At 46.9% G+C, this 11,931-nt stretch overlaps 1 protein-coding gene across 1 annotated transcript in view; it reads left to right on the top strand.

Annotated features, from left to right (window-relative positions):
- Positions 1 to 3,342: 3,342 nt before the first annotated feature.
- NDUFA10 (NADH:ubiquinone oxidoreductase subunit A10) overlaps positions 3,343 to 11,931 on the top strand; it is a 45,914-nt gene continuing 37,325 nt past the window's right edge. Inside the window, exons 1-5 of the mRNA XM_066999341.1 lie at positions 3,343 to 3,382; positions 4,603 to 4,794; positions 5,404 to 5,619; positions 7,328 to 7,414; positions 10,372 to 10,493. Coding sequence (XP_066855442.1) covers positions 3,343 to 3,382; positions 4,603 to 4,794; positions 5,404 to 5,619; positions 7,328 to 7,414; positions 10,372 to 10,493 — 657 coding nt within the window. The remainder of the gene's footprint in view (positions 3,383 to 4,602; positions 4,795 to 5,403; positions 5,620 to 7,327; positions 7,415 to 10,371; positions 10,494 to 11,931) is intronic.

The following is an 11,931-nucleotide window of genomic DNA, read 5'->3' as shown; positions in this document are numbered from 1 at the left end:
CTCACAGCCTCTGCAGAGATTTTCCTACTCTCTTGATGTTACAGGCAGAGCTGTTAGGGTAGGAAGCCAGACCCAGATTTCTTATTTTTATTTTTATTTTAAAAGCCAGTTGCAAATTCCAGGGATAAATTCTTGAAATCAAACATGATCACTTCTTGCCAAGGGGCAAAGCAGAAGTAGCTAATGGTATCAGAAACCTCCCAGGTCAGCAGAGCTGATGTCAGTTTGATGGGAAGTATGTTAATCCATCTGTTCATGACCTTGCTAGACCATATACAGAGACCTGATAATTTACCCACACCACACTCATTTTAAGAATGCAAAGATCCAGCTCAGCCCTGGAAAATACTCTTCAGAACCTTCCTCAGGTGGGGAAGGGAAGCAGCAGGGGAAGGTGGCACAGCCAGCAGCAGCCTTGGCTGCCTGGCTCTCGGGTGCCTCAGTGGCAGCCAAGGCAGTCGCTCAGAGCCCGTGGGGCAAACCCAGATCTGGGAAGCCCAGACATGGTCTCTGGTGCAGCCAAACCCCTCTAGCCCCTCTTTGCCCTGATGTTCTCCTCCCAGATTTCTCCTCCCCAGCTCCTACAAACCCCAGCACATTTCCAAAGCAGCTCTGTGTTGCTGTCCTACACCTGCCGCCAGTTTTCCTCTGTGCAAAAGCACTTGATTTACCTCTTTACACCCAGTGGGGGTGGAACTGGTTCCAGAGATGGAGCAGGACCTAGAGCAGCTGTAAGCAAACATGCTTTGTAAGGCATTTCCTGAAAGGCAGTCAGCCTTGGGGCGCTGCACATTTTTCAAGCCTAAAACAGCAAAAAGCCCAAAGCAGAAACATTATCTGTACTTTTCAGTGACCCCTCCAGAGCTGCTATTTCCTGCTCACTTTCTGGCCTGGAAGAAGTTGGGAAATGGAGAGTGTGATCTCTCTGACGGCACTTGCCCAGGTCCATAGGGTGGGACCACAGGGAATCTCCTGGACGGCAAAGTGTTAACACATACCTGCTGAGCTGTCCTTTAAAAGCCATTTGGATGGCCCTAACTGAGTTAGCATCCAACGCAGGATGTCACTGGGCTGTTCATCTGGGCTCACCTGCATCCAGGGAAGCTTTGAGATGCTGGCCAGAAAGTGCGCTTCCTTGGGTCCAGGATTTATCTGGTGGCCAACTGCAAAACCTGTTGGTGTGGCTCTGTCAAAGAAATCGGCAGAAATAAGTGTTTGTGGATTTATACCATTCCATCTGTCCTGCAAACACAGGGCTGGGAACAGGTGATGTGTGAAAGGAGAGATGCTGGCTATTATGCTCTTCTAGAAAGATCATGACCTCAGGTGTCAGGGGTTCCCACAGCCACTTGCACAATAGCTAGGAGGGACAAAAGTCTGTTACCAGATCTCATCGGGGCAATGATTTTTGGCCATTCAGTGCCAGAGTATCCCCACTACCTGAGAGTGAGGAGAGCGTGACAGTGGGGCTGTCCTGGGGGGGTAGGATGAGGCAGGAGCTGCAGGTGCTGTCCCTGATGGAGCACAGCCCCACAGCATGCAAGCGAGGTGGCAGTGGTGGCACAGGCAGCCTCTGCTGATAGCCCTGCACAAGGTGAGCTGAGGGGTAAGGTTCAGCCTGGGGGAGCCCAGGAGCAGCAGATGGAGGCTGAACGAGAGACAAGGTGGCAGCATAGGTCCAAGGTCCATCTGGGAGACAGGACTGGGGACAAGTCTACCTACAATGTAAGTCCGAGGTCCATCCATGTGCCGTAAGTTTAGAGAGGGACAGAGAGAGACACAAAGATAAAACCAAAGATTGAGCCTGCCTGCCTGAACTGACCTTAAACACAACCCAAAATGCCACAAGCAGGGGGTGGAGGTCCCAGGTGAAGTTGGTCAGGGCCATTAATACCCACTGGTGCTCGCAGGGCCCTGGCAGCCATTCCCCTCACATCCCTCTCTTCTGAAGTGCTTTGGGTGCTGTGGGTCACCATCAGGCTGTGTCAGGGTGACATGGAGCCATGGCAGGGACACGGCATGGGCCTGTGGGGCTGGGACAGAGGTAGGGAGTCAAGAAGAGGCTGGGTGGGGAGCTGGAGTGGGAGCCAGTGATGAAGACTAAACAGTGATGGGGTGATGGGGTGCAGAAACCCAGACAAAGCGAGGGGATGAGGGGATGGACCCGAGCCATGAGCCTAGCAGGGCTGGACAATAGAGGATGCCTGGTGCAGGGCACAGCAGTCCCTCTTGCTCCCACCCCCACCCCCCCAATTTCTTTGATCCTTCTTATTTCTGCCACATTTGTTTCATCGAGATCTTTCCAAGATCTCAAAGCTCAGCCAAGAGCCGAGTGTTTGAAAACCAGTCTTCCATTTACTCAGAGCTTTCTGTGCAGTTTTATCTTTACCAACTCTGAAGGTCCGAATGGCTGGGCTGCCTGATCTTTTTATTTGCAAAGCTTCTCAAAGTGAAGCTGAAGTGAAGCTTCTCCACTTCTCGAAGTGGAGCAGTTTATCAGGTGTTCCTGTTCACAAACACGGGACACAAAACAAACCCAACCCAGATGATGCCCAGTACATCGCAGCGATAGGGAGACAAGCCAAGGTGGCTGTTAGAGGGAAAGCTGCTTTCCTTCAGCATTACCCTGCCCCATCTTGTGGCAAGGATCAGCAAAACCTCCAAGAGCAGCAGTGGCATTCTGCCTGCTCTGTGGGCACCAGGGTGGCTTTCCTGGAGCACTGAGCACGGGGTGTCCAGGGCGGGTCTTCTCCTGCCCTGTGTGCCCGCTTTAGGTGTCCTGTCTTCTCTCGCAGCCCCTCTCCCAGCCGTGGACCAAGCCCCACCACCAAGCCACGTCCCTCAGTGCCACATCCACGCCTCCCTTAAACACCTCAGGGACGGGGACGCCACCGCCTCCCTGGGCACCCGCTTCCGATGGAGAAATGAAGAAACCCGTCCTGGCATCCAACCCAAACCTCCCCGCCACAACTTGATGCCGTCCCCTCACTGGGGCCGGTCCTCTTTAATATCTTTATTGAAATGAGGGCGTCGTGCACCCTCAGACGATGACACCAAGCTAGTGCCCTGCTCGAGGGCAGGAGCTCTGAAGCTGGAGGCTGGAGCGATGGGCTGAGGTCAACTGCATGAAGTTCAACAAGCCAAGTGCCCCTGCACCTGGGCTGCAACAACCCCAAGTACAGAGATGAGTGGCTGCTGCAGAAGGACCTTATTGGTGGATAGTCGTGAATATGAGCGAGTGTGCCCAGCATCTGCTTGTATAAGAAGCAGCCAGCAGGTCTATGATCCCCTGTGGCTCTGGTGAGGCCGCACCTCGAGTACTTGGGGGCCCCTCGCTACAGCATGGACGTGCTCGAGCGAGTCGAGAAGGGCGACCAAGCTGGTGAGGGGTCTGCCCGAGGAGCGGCTGAGGGAGCTGCTTGTTCAGCCTCTCAGGGGCGAGCTCTCGTCCTGCTGTAAAGAGGTGGGGGTTGGTCGGTGCCTGGTGACAGCGAGGGGGAATGGGCTAAAGTTGCGGGGGAGGGGGATCTTCTTTACCGAAAGGGTTATTAAGCATTGGAACGGGCTGCAGGGAGGTGGTGGAGTCACTCCCTGCCTTTAGATGTAGAGCTTAGGGATATGGTCTTAGTGTTAGGTCTTCGATGATCTTGAGGTCTCTTCCAACCTAGAGAAATCTGTGAATCTGTGAATCCCGGGGCTGCCCCGGGGGCGGAGAAGCGGAGGCGGCTGTGGGCGCACGTAGTGGCACCTAGGTGGCAGCTCCGTATGCGCATCGCCTTGCGGGTCAGGGCGGTGGGGCGCACGTAGTAGGGCACGTGCACGGGACGTGTAGGGCATGCATGGGGCAGGGGCAGCCGCTGTGCCCGGGGTGCGGGGAGGGGGGGAGGCAGGGCCTGGGGATGGGGCTGAGGAGATGTGGCTGCGGCGTGACCCGGTGACCTTCAGCGCGGCAGGGTGGCCTCGGGGCGCGAGTGGGGAGATCCCGAGTGAAATCAAAAGCTTTGTGTGGTTGCTGTGCCCTGAGGGAGGCTTGTTCGGCTCTCGCTGAGGTCTGCGGGCGGCTCTGTGCTTGGCTGAGCGGAGCTCGGCAGCGTGCCGCAGGCAGCTCCCGCAGGCCAGGTGCGTGTTTCTGTGCACCTTTACCTTCGGGAGCTGTCTCGTGCAGTGCTGCAGCTGTTTCTTCCCTGAGAGGCTGGGAGAAGGTCTAATGCTAATCTCTACCCAACAATGAACAAAAATGCAAACAAAAACCTGCTGTAGGATTTCACTTGTGAATGCAGGGCACGTCAAGTGACTGTGGCCTTCAGTAAGTCAGAGAAGCTTCACCAATTCCTTAGATTCAGACCAGAGTCTTGGCAGAGCTCCCTTGCCTCAAGCTTTAAACACACTGGGATTTGTTTCATGTTTTCTGGCTTATCAGTATTGCATTTTGTGAATAGCTTTTCAGCCTACGTACTGCTTCAGCTGCAACAGCAGCGCTCACTGCACTGTATGAAAATTCCTTGTGTTAGATGTGTGTACTTATCTTCCTGCCTGCGCAGGTCTGAAAAATCTGCTCTTTCAGCATGCCTCATTTGGTTAAGAGTGACATAATCTGTTAATTTTATTGCTGTGTTTTTTTTCAGGCAAGAATTCACATCAGCCCTACACGGAATTTGCAGTATGGTTGGCTGGCTTACATATTGGGAGAAAAAACTTCTAAAAAGCTCAATGAATATAGCAAAATCTTTACAGTGGAGGGCAGCTTACGTTCTGGGAAGGGCAAGCTCGCACAACAACTAGCGGAAAAATTAGGTACATCTTACTTTCTTTGTAATATTTAATATAATGTGATAGTGTAATTGTGATTCCTGTGTGAAGGAATTTAGTTCACCAAAACAGCAATTCTTGACTAGGAAATTATTAGGTAATGCTGCAGTTAATGTGAAGGGTATCTAGATAAAGGCAGAATAAAATGTTGGTGAGTTTTGAGATGAGGACAGGGCGCTTGTTGTATCTGTGGAGTGAATAGGTATTGTTTGTTGTGAATGAGATCTTAGCTCTAATGAGGTCATTTTGCTCATCTGAGCTCCTAGGTCACTGAGCACATTAAGAGGTTTGTAGGTTGTGTTTTCTGTGCGTGCGGACTCAGAGCATCATGTTGAATAGAGGACTGGTAGCAAAAAAAAAAAAGTTCTGCTGAAACTGATAGCTCACCTCTCATCGTGGAGGTGGAGCAATAATAAAACCTAATAACTATGATTTGTCCCCCTTCTCTGAGGTGGCTGGCCATAGGATTTTGAGCTGTTTTCAAGTACAGATTAAAGCAGACATATGTACTTAAATGAACTGACTAGGAGATACTTACTGTAAAGAAACAAAACTTACTTTGGTGTTCTGTTTGGGGTTTCTTTTTTTTGTCAGGAATGAAATACTTCCCAGAAGCAGATATCCATTATCTAAACAGAATCACAGGAGACGGAACATTGCTGGATGAGAAATTTAATGGTTTCTGTAACCTTGAGAGATTTTACAACGATCCAAAATGCCCTGATGGACACTCATACAGACTGCAGTCTTGGCTGTTTGGTAACCGTGTTTTACAGTATGCTGATGCATTGGAACATCTGCTGTCCACAGGTTAGATTTTACAGTAAATAAATTTCATTTTTATATTAACTTGAGTGAAAGCTCTGACCTTGAGATAGCTAAGCTGTTTTGAAGTATTTTGCTAGCGTCGGCATTTTTGAAATGGAGACCCTCTTACTGAGTATGGGTTAACAGTCCATTTAGAAAAATACCTCGTGTATTTTGTGTTAGAACAGCATCTTGTATCATTTCTAGCGAAAGGAATGCGTATCGGTTATCAATTACCAGTTTTATTAATTGTAATTGGGCAATCTCTATTAAAATGGCCATCTTAAGCATACTGAGACAGCTGTGAATTCTACAGCCGTTTTTAAAACTCTCCCTGTACTTTGTTGCTTATGGCATTTTTGTTCAGTCATTTTGATTTCCATAAATACTGTTTTATGGTGGTATTGCTGTAATTCCAGAATGTTTCTGGTGTGAAAAGTTTTCTCATTCAACACTGACTTACCTGTTGCTTGTGCTTTAATAAGTGTTTTCCAAAAAAAAATGTAAATCATAGAATCATAAGGGTTGGAAAAGGCCTCCGAGGTCATCTGGTCCAACCATCCCCTACCACCGTCACCGACTAAACCATGTCCCTAAGCACCACATCCAACCTTTCCTTAAACACCCCAAGGGATGGTGACTCCACCACCTCCCTGGGCAACCCATTCCAGTGCCTGACTGCTCTTTCTGAGAAGAAATGTCTCCTCGTTTCTGACCTGAACCTCCCCTGGTGCAACTTGAGGCCATTCCCTCTGGTTCTATCACTAGTTACCAGTGAGAAGAAAACTTCCTTTCAGGTAGTTCTAGAGAGCAGTAAGGTCTCCCCTGGGCCTCCTCTTCTCCAGACTAAACAACCCCAGTCCCTCACCTCATAGGACTGGTGCTCCAGGCCCTTCACCAGCTTCGTAGCCCTTCTCTGGACATGCTCCAGGGCCTCGATGTCCTTCTTGTAGTGAGGGACCCAAAACTGAACACAGCACTCGAGGTGTGGCCTCACCAGAGCTGAGTACAGGGAACGATCACCTCCCTGGTCCTGCTGGCTGCACTATTCCTGATACAAGCCAGGATGCCATGGGCCTTCTTGGCCACCTGGGCACACTGCCAGCTCATGTTCAGGAGAGCATCAGTCAGCACCCCCAGGTCCTTTACCTCTGCACAGCTTTTGAGCCACTCTGCCCCAAGCCTGTAGCGCTGCATGGGGTTGTTGTGGCCAAAGTGCAGGGCCCAGCACTTAGCCATGTTGAACCTTACCCCGTTGGCCTCTGCCCATCGACCCATCCTGTCCAGGTCCCTCTGCGGGGTCTTCCTACCCTCCAGCAGATCAACAGTTCCCCCCAACTTGGTGTCCTCTGCAAACTTACTGGGGGTGCACTCCATTCCCTCATCCAAATCATCAATATAGTAAAGAGGAGAAAGGGTGTGAATTCTAGAAAGCGTGCCAAACACAAGTGTTACTGGGGTGCTCAAATATAGTAATACTTAGTTACTGTAGTGAAGGCACAGAACAAGAATTTGTGTATTAGGCATTTTTAGAATGCACATGCACTGTGTTTGTGCAAACAGAAAATTCTTGCTTTTTTGTTTTATTTAAAATCTTTTAGTCAAATTTCTGAAGGTTTTCTTATAAGAATATCACTGTCTTTAATTTTGAATATTGTTGCCAAGAGTCTTTCTTGAGCCTTGCATGATTGAAATCTACTTTCAATTGCAGGACAAGGCGTGGTGATGGAGCGTTCTCCCTACAGTGACTTTGTGTTTTTGGATGCCATGTTTAAACAAGGCTATATCCACAAACGATGTAAGTTACTTGCGTGCAAAAAGTAAGTTATTTTGCCATAATCTCATCAAGAAGTGAGGTAGTTAGTATTAAAAAAAATAATAACCTGCTGGAAAGATTGACCTCTTTAAATATTTGTAGTTGTTCGTGAGGTACTTGGCATTTTGGTGTTCCTTGCATTGAAGACCAACCTCAATGCATGCTACTTGCCAGTCTTTCTTCACGGCTTCAGTTCTGCATATATGTTAAAGAAGATATATTCTTTGTATTGCTTACTTGTGTCTTGCCAGCCAGAGACTCCCTGGAAATGTGTGTGAGCATGCTTACGAAGACTAGATGTCCTTCAGGCAGACCTTGATCTTGCAGCAGTAGGTGAGAGGTGAATTAAGGGTTACCAGGATTTGGCCTACTTAAATGACCAGTTCCCTTTTAAATCTCAGAGAATGTAAACTGCCATTCTTGCCTTCAAGAACGGAGAGGAGGAGGATCCAGGAAACTACAGGCCAGTTAGCCTCAGCTTGATCTGTAGAAAGGTGATTGAGCAATTCTTTCCGTAAGCGATTTCCAAACGTATTAAGGATGTAATGGTGACTGAGAATAATTGTTACAGTTTTATGAAAGGGAAGCTGTGTGTAACCACTGGTTTGTTACCTCCTCAAAGAAGGCTAGATTGGTGGACAAGGGGAGAGCAATGGATGCTGTTTATCTTGAGTTGAGCAAGGCTTTCAATGCTGTATCTCATAACCTCCTCGTTGACAAACTGATGATGTATAGACTACGTACGTGGGCAGTTCTGTGGACTGAAAACTGGCTGAAGTGCTGGACTCAAGGCTTAGTGATCAGCAGCAGTGTGAAGTCCGGCTGGGGGCCGGTCAGTAGTGGTATATCCCAGGAAGGCCAGATAGGGTTTAAACTGGGTTCAAGATGTATGGTGACAGGTCAGAGTATGGCCTCGGCAGTCATGCAGGTGATGCAAAATTCTGGTGGGGGGAGTGGTTGACACCATACGCATTTGGTGCTATTCAGGGGGACGTGGACAGACAGGCTGGAGAAGTGGCTGGATGGTAACCTCATGGAGCTAAACAAAAGGGAGTGCAAAGTTCTGCTGCACCTGGGAATGGGTAACTGCAGGCACCAGTACATGCTGGGAGCAAAATGCCTGGGAGGTAGTTTTGTGGAGGACGACCTGGGGGTCTTGTTGGACACCAAGCTGAACGTAAGCCAGCAATGCGCTTCTTTGGAAGAAGATGGCCACCAGTGTCCTGGGTGCTGCATGAAGAGGAGTGTTGTCAGCAGGTCAAGGCAGAGTGATCACCACCTTTGAAGGTGAAGGGCACAAATGGAAATACAAGAAGTTCTACTTAAAAAGTTCAGTAAAATCCTTTTCAGCTGTGAAGGTAGTCACACTCCGGAGCAGGTTGCATGGTCTTAAAGCTCCACAGAAGTGTGGAAGTCTATAGAGAACAGCTGTAAAGCCAAGGCTAAAGCTGGAAACTTAGCTGTTCTTAGCAAATCTAGCATTTAGGCTACTCCTGAGGTAAAGGTACTTGTTTCCCTGAATGCCTTTGTGTTTCTGCTGTCTTGCCTGATTTGGCTTAGATTTAGGAAGTGTAAATTTGCTTAACACCCACTGTAAGTTGTAGCTTTGTGCTGAATGAGTTTAAGAGCTGGTTAAAATGAACTTCATCTTACTGGTTTGCAAATGAAGCTCAGCAACCTACAATTTAATATAAAATTCAGTCAACAAATAACCAGGTGCACCAAAATCCTTAACAGCAAGCTCCTTGATTAGAAATGCTGTCTACTGCTTTTCACTGTGATGCCAAGCATAGTAGGCTTTAAATTTTTCTCAAACTTTGAATTTAAAAGCGTGGTACTACGTTTCTAGCTAAAACAAGGAGCCTTAGTGAGGAAAGCTTGCACTTGAGCTTTGTTAAATTGAACTATTTATAGTGCCATTCGTATCACTTAAATGTTGAATAAATGCTTCCCCTGAACTTGCCTGGATTCCTAATCACCAAAGTGGTACCTAAAGAATGTTTTAAGGTGTTAATGTGGTAGAAGAATTCAGCTGCACAGAACTGGCTGGCTCCTCTCAGATGCATTTTTCTGTATGTGGAGGTCTTCCAGTCGCATACGCTAAGGTGGAATCTGGTCATTATGGTTTTGGAGTGAAGGTCTGCTGTTGAGAATAGAGAACAGAGCAACTGCGTAGCTGTTCAGTAGTCCTAAGTATGCCCCCTGAACCCAGGTTACCGATCTCCTCTAAAATACTTGCCTTATCCCAGCGTGATCTTGTCTGTGCATCAAAGGACAGGGCAAAGGCATGCCTTATATTTGAGTTTTTGCCCTTAGTGGGAAATACATCGCCTCTTGCAAAGTATCATTACTCTTCTTGTAGCACGTGACATTTTGCAGTGCTACTTTGGCTGCAGTCTGACCTTTGTGGTGAGACAGGGCCGTTTATTTTGTGTGCGAGGCTGCGGCTAACAGAAGGCAGCCCCAGCCAGCTGGTGACATGAATGTTTCTGTCCCTCCTTGGTGTTTTGAGAGGCTGGCTCTAAACAATAGAGCAAACCTATGTTTCTCTAAACTGAAGTCAGAAATAAATTCTCCTTTTGATGTAACAGGTATGTTAAAGATTCTTAGATCTCAGTCCTTGTAGCTCCTTAGTTTACTTTCTGTTTCCTGAAGATTTTTATTTTTCCTAATCCTGAAAACTTGCTGAATCCTATTTGAGGAAAAGCCTACTGTTCAGCCTGGTATATCGGCCAAGAAGAGGAGACTACAAATCAGGGTATGATTTATTTGTAAATAAAATGTGTTTACTAAACAGGGGAAAAAAACACTGAAGAAATAGTTACAGATTCTTTACTTGATGTTATAATTTTAATGCTGTTACTTTGCACTTGTTCATCATTTGGGTTAAGTTTTGCTGCCACTAGATCTCATTGTATTTGACTTTGTTTTTTGTACAGGTCTTGCTCACTACAAGGAGATCAAAGAGATGAGCATCAGTGAATTCCTACCACCGCACTTGGTCATTTATTTAGATGTACCTGTCCCAGAGGTGCAGAAGAGGCTTCAGGAGAAAGGAGAGGTAATTTTCTGTTTTGCCACTGTCATTGCTTGCTAGTGTCTGTTGCAGTCATGCCCTTGTGTTTGAGTTCCATGGAATCTGCTGCAAAATTCCACTTCCGTGAAGCTTCTAGTCCTCTTAAATGTAAGAACTATGTGTTGGTGATAACTGCGTGGGTATTCTGATACGCCTGCTCTAAAAAAAAAAAAAAATTCGCCGATTTCACTTGTGTAAATTCACTTCTGTAAAAATTAAAAATCAGCTCTTAAAAATCAGCTCTGGTAGCTGCTGTTTCAGGAGTCACATTTAGAAAACATGCTTCTTGCAAGATGCTCAAAGATTATCTGTGCTTCCTGAATGCCAGAAGCCCCAGCGGGCGGCCCCCTCCTCTGGCTTCCCCAGTTGACTTGTTTTTCAGACCTGTGTTGACACTAATGTGTTGTGCCAACTCGAGAAAGGATGATCAGCAAGTTCAGTTAACCTGCTGAAATTAGGAAAAATTACAGTTTGGTGCTTTTGTGTGAACACAATGAAACTGCACACTTTAAACTTGAAACTTTTTCATAGGTCTCCCATGAGATATAAAAGCCAGGTAGCTTTCTGGCTAGTCTGATGCAAAGTTCATAAGCAATATTTTATTCTTGTCACCAGTGCAACTTCTGTCTAGTCTGAGGTTATGATAGACTTTTACTTACTGTAGATCCTTGGCAGTTTGTTTTCAAAATCCTTTGGGACTGTAGTAATTTGTCTTCAAGTTGTCTCTTTGAATTTATGGTATTGGGTGGAGAGTACTATTGAGAAGAAAGTTAACTTTTGTTCTGTAGCATAATATTAATATATTACTCTCTTAATATTACTTGTCTCATTATATCAGCATATTGGATTTCTGATCAAAGACTGTTTCAGTAGTCCAGTAAAGCTGGAGAGTGTTTCTGTATAAAGACTAAGCTAGGTTTTTGGTTTGGGACTTTTTTCTTCACCCTCCTGTGATATTTGCACGTGTGTTTGTAACTGTTCTCAGCTGCGTTACGAGGATTAAATGATGTTTACCTTATCCCTTATTGAAAGGCTGTGGGAAATTGTATTCAAGTGAATTATTTAACTGTGGATAGCCTGCTATATTAAAAGACAGCTTTGAGTTATTAGAAAATACATTCTCAGATCCCTTAAACGCTTGGTGATGCCTGCTTCTTGAAGCTGGCGTGTGCATGTTGGTGTGCTGGGGTAAGTCAGTAGCGTTTTGTTTCCTGAGCAGCTCCCTGCTCAGTTAAGAGGGTGGCTGGTCATTGCCAAAGGGAAGCACCTTCAGAGCTGTAAGTGGAAGGCTGCCTTGCTGCTTTGTCATCTGCGTGGCCCAAATTGCTTAGTCTACTGTTCAAGTGACTCCCCTTCTGCCCTCTGGCAGTTTAGGCACTGACTGAATGCTCCTCTACCCTTTAATGAACAAGATGCTCTTGTA

The sequence above is a fragment of the Anser cygnoides genome, chromosome 6 (genome assembly GCF_040182565.1).
Source record: "Anser cygnoides isolate HZ-2024a breed goose chromosome 6, Taihu_goose_T2T_genome, whole genome shotgun sequence".
NCBI classification, from domain to species: domain Eukaryota; kingdom Metazoa; phylum Chordata; class Aves; order Anseriformes; family Anatidae; genus Anser; species Anser cygnoides.
This window is presented reverse-complemented; position numbering and strand designations above follow the sequence as displayed.